We start from the raw sequence: 4,841 nt of genomic DNA on the forward strand, positions 1-4,841 counted from the left end.
ACGTAATAATACAGAAGGATGTTCACAGCTGCTCTAGACGTTCTTCCTGGGTGTCTGAGACAATTGAGGGCAACAAGATGAGTTTCGCGAGCGGGCGCACTAATTCCGAGGAGGCGGTGCGCGCGGTTACAACGCGTATACGACCGTCTTCTCCTGGATGCACTCGTGTGATCCATGCTAATGGCCAGCGAGTGGGCGGGGTCGCTTCATAACGTAAAAGGCATAGACGTCCGACTTGTATCTGCTCGTTGCTGGCTCACCACTTCGGCCGCTGAAGAAGAGAATGCAGGTATTCTCGCGACCATCTGTCCCAGAAATGGTCGCGCATCCTTTGGAGGAGTTGCCATCGACTCAAGCGGTTGGTTGGTGCGTCCAAGAGACTGGGTTCTGGGACGACATTGAGAGCGGTTCCGATGAGGAAATGGCCTGGCGTTAGCGCCGTCAAATCGTGTGGGTCGTCGGTTAACGCCTGCAGCGGCCTTGAATTGAGGCAGGCTTCTATCTGCGCTAGGAGGGTGCTCATCTCCTCGTACGTGAGCGTGGTTTCGCCCAACACCCGGCGGAGATGGTGCTTGAGGAATTTAACGGCCGCTTCCCAGAGGCCGCTGAAGTGAGGAGCCGATGGTGGGTTGAAGCGTCACTGAATCTGATCGTTGGCCAGCTGATCGGCGATGCGGCGTTGCTCCGAGTTGCTGGTTGAAAAAAATGATCGAAGTTGGGCGTCGGCCCCGACAAAATTAGTACCGCAATCGCTGTACATATAGCGGCAGAGTCCGCGGCGCGAAGTAAAACGCCGCAAGGCTGCCAGAAACGCTTCGGCCGTATAATCAGACACGACCTCAAGATGCACGGCCTTTTTGCTCAGGCATATGAAGACTGCGAGGAAGGCTTTGTGAGCGTGATGACCACGGCCCTTGCTCGTCCTCAGTTGGATGGGGCCAGCATAATCGACTCCCGTATGCAGGTAGGGCCTGGAGGGAGTGACGCGAGGCGGAGGTAGGTGACTCATGAGTTGCTGCTGGGTCTCCGCCCGCCATCGCACGCAAGTGACGCATTGACGAATCGCCGCCTTTACCAGAGTTCTACCTTGAGGGATCCAATATTGCTGTCGGATGGCACCGAGGGTGAGCTGCACGCCTCCATGTAGTGTCCGCCAGTGGTTTGCTTCGACGATTAGCTGGGTGAAATGGGAAGCACGGGGGAAGATAGCTGGGTGCTCTTCGTCGTATGCCAGGAGAGCATGCTTGATTCGTCCCCCTACGCGGAGAATACCCTGAGAATCGAAAAATGGAGTTAATGGAGTGAGTAAATTCTTATTAGGCAATTGAGTGCCCTTGGCGAGAATTTTTAATTCTTCTGTGTAATGTCTGGATTGTGTTATTCGAATCCACACCGTACGAGCCTCTTCACATTCCGATGCCATGAGAGATATCACAGGGCGGGAGCCGTCTGAGAGCGTCATTTCCCGCTGAGCTGCTCCTCGTCAGAGAAGCCATCGTCTCATCCAAGCAGTCACGCGAAGCAAGTGCGGGAGCGAAGAAAAGCGCGTGAGCTCCTCAAGTTCGTCGTTTGACTGGGGTCGTCTAGCGGTAACGTGCGTTCGCACGCGTTCCTCGGGAAGAGCGTCCATGCTGATCGTAGCGGGCATCGCCGGCCAGGTGATGTCCGACTGAAGCCACGAGGGTCCTTGCCACCAGAGAGTATGATTGACAAGCGCGCCAGGCGAGATTCCTCGCGATGCGCTGTCAGCCGGATTTTCCTCACCCGGGAGGTGATGCCATTGGGCTTCCGGCAAGATCGTCTGAATTTCTGAAACCCGGTTGGCGACGAACGTCTTCCATTTCGACGGGTGACCGCGGATCCAGCCCAGGGCGACCGTAGAGTCCGACCACAGATGAATGGGCACCTTTTGGGCGCCCAGAATCGTTTGAATGTGAGCAGTCAGCCTGACGAGCAAGGTCGACGCACACAACTCCAAGCGAGGTAGGGTTATTTGTTTTAGCGGCGCTACCTTTGTTTTTGCGGAGATTAGTTTAATTTCTGGTTTACCCTTCGGCTCTAAAGTCCGAATATATAGCACTGCTGCATAACCTCGCTCGGAGGCGTCGGCGAAATCGTGAAGCTCTACGGAGGTATTGGCCAGCTGGAGCGATATATATCGCGGGACGCGAATCTTCTCCAACTGGTTGAGGCCAGCCTGGAAACTGCGCCATGCTGCTAGTGTCGTCCAGTGGAGTGTCCCAGTCGAGGCCCTGCAACCACGTGGACTGGAATAAGATTTTGGCCCGGACGACTGCGGGAGCTAGCTACCCGAGCGGGTCGAACAAGCGAGCTGTCAGTGAAAGGACGGATCGCTTAGTGTACGAGGCTATAGCGATCGACTGAGTGGAGAATGAGAAGCAGTCTAAACTCGGATGCCAGTGCAGACCGAGCGTGGAGTGGCTCTCGTGAGGCTGCCATGAGAGTGCGTTGCGCTGCATGCGATGCTCCGGAGGGACGTCGGCGAGAAGATCGGGATGATTCGTAGACCATTTTCGGAGGGGAAATCCGCCCGCTGAGCACAATGCCATAAGCTGTCGTCGAAGATTCCTGGCGTCTTCGATGGAAGAGGCGCCCGTTAGAATGTCATCCATATAGATGTCTCGGTGCAAGGTGGCGGATCCTTCTGGAAAACGGGCCGCTTCGTCGTCAGCGAGTTGTTTTACAGTGCGCAGAGCTAAAAACGGAGCACATGACAAGCCGTAAGTGACAGTGTTCAATTCGTATGTTATCGCCGCTGCATTTTTATCGTATCGCCATAATATCCTCTGTAGGCTCCGGTCTGCTGGATCAACCAGGATCTGGCGATACATTTTTTTCAATGTCTGAGGCCAAGACATAACGGTGAAGTCGCCATCTTAATAACACGTCAGCCAGACAGGGCAGGAGGTTGGGGCCTATCCTGAGATGCCGGTTGAGACATTCCCCGTTCGCGATAAGAGATGAGCCGTTAAAAACTACTCGGAGCTTTGTTGAGGAGCTTGCAGGGCACATTACGCCGTGATGCGGCAGGAAGCACACGGATCCGGATTCTGAGCGTGGTGAGATCACCGGAGACATGTGACCTACATTCTGTCAAAATATAACCGGGACTGAGTCAATAAAAACAACACAAATCAATTAATCATCAAAATTTATTTTGTCTCCTTCAAAATAGGCTCCATTTGAAGCGGTACATTTTTTCCAACGAACAATCCAGTCATCCATACATTTTTTATAGGCATATTCCGGGATCGCCTTCAGCGAATTTTCTTTTATGTCTTGAATCGACTCAAAACGGGTCCCATGAAGTGGTAATTTGAGTTTCGGAAATAGGAAAAAGTCACAGGGTGCCATATCTGGAGAATACGGTGCTTGCTCGATCATATTGGTAGCGTTTTTGGTCAAAAAGTCGCTCACAAGGATGGATTTGTGAGATGGTGCATTATCGTGGTGCAAAATCCAAGAGTTGTTCTGCCACAATTCCGGTCTTTTTCGGCGGATACTCTCCCTCAAACGCTTCATAACGCTTAAATAATATTGTTCATTCACTGTTTGACCCACCGGAAGTAATTCCGAGTGAACAAAACCACGAATATCGAAAAAAACAGTGAGCAAAACCTTGACTTTTGAGCGACTCTGACGTGGTTTTTTCGGTTTTGGTTCATTTGAGTGGCACCATTTCGATGCCTGTTGGCTTGTTTGCATGTCATACTCGTAGACCCAAGTCTCGTCACCTGTGATGATGCGTTCCATGAATGTGGGGTCCGAATTGACTCGTTCTAACATGTCTGCAGCAACTCTTTTGCGATGCTCCATTTGAAGAAAATTCAGCTCTTTCGGAACAAGCCGTGCTGCGACGCGTCTCATGCACAAAACATCAACTAAAATGTGGCGAACTGATTCGTGAGAGATGGATAGTTCTTGTGAAAGCTCTCTCAAACTATAGTGACGATTTTCGAGCACCATTTTCTTCACTAAGTCGATGTTTTCTTCAGTAACTGCCGTTGCAGGCCGTCTCGGATGAGGCAAGTTTTCAACAACTTCACGGCCCTCTTTGAACGCTCTGTATCACTCAAATGCTCTTGTTCTCGATATTACAGAGTCCCCGTAGGCTTTCTCCAACATTTTCAACGCGTCCGAACAAGAAATTCCGTTCGCAACACAAAATTTCAAACAAACTCTTTGCTCAATATTTTTTTCCATAGTAAAAATCGCCGATAGCACTTGAGGTTAACTAATGTCTTTGGCTGCTGACAACAAACTAGTTGACAGATGGCGCTCAAACTCAGCGTCAAAGTAGATGACAGTTGTACCAACATAGGAAAACAAAATTTTTAAGAAACCATTAACGCGGGCCGTTTGAATGACTCAGTCCCGGTTATATTTTGACAGAATGTAAGTCTTCGTATTGGCGCATAAAATCGAAATACTGCTGGCGTAACTGAGAATCACAGACGAATCTCTTCTCCATTTGTTTGAGTAAGCAAGCGGCCGAATGTTTTGTTTCCGTTAGATCCGGAAGGGTAGTCGAGATCGGGAGCCGCACCACGTACCGGCCGTCATCATTGCGATAATGAGTGCGAGTATAATGATCCTCAGCTTCCTGATCGTCTGAGGAGAGCGGAACGGCAGACGTTGTCATCTCTTCCTGTTGCCAAAATTTTCGCACCACATCCGCAAGGTCTTCAGACACGTGGCATTGGTGAGTGTGTGAGCTGCTCGCGGCGCTTCCCGATTTAACGGCCCCTGATAATATCCATCCTAAACTCGTTTCCTGAGCTATAGGTTCTAGCGGACCTCCGCGTCGCAAACCAGATTGG

The 4,841-nt window shown here is 51.0% G+C and overlaps 1 protein-coding gene across 1 annotated transcript; it reads right to left on the minus strand.

Moving 5' to 3' along the window:
- Positions 1 to 637: 637 nt before the first annotated feature.
- LOC145976269 (uncharacterized) lies at positions 638 to 1,462 on the minus strand. The gene has a single exon (XM_083107337.1). The coding sequence runs from the start codon at positions 1,460 to 1,462 to the stop codon at positions 638 to 640; it is 825 nt and encodes a 274-aa protein (XP_082963463.1).
- Positions 1,463 to 4,841: the final 3,379 nt, after the last annotated feature.

This window comes from Camponotus vicinus, unplaced genomic scaffold (assembly GCF_025532165.1).
Source record: "Camponotus vicinus isolate PSW18456_S1 unplaced genomic scaffold, iyCamVici1.0 SCAF_8, whole genome shotgun sequence".
NCBI classification, from domain to species: Eukaryota; Metazoa; Arthropoda; class Insecta; order Hymenoptera; family Formicidae; genus Camponotus; species Camponotus vicinus.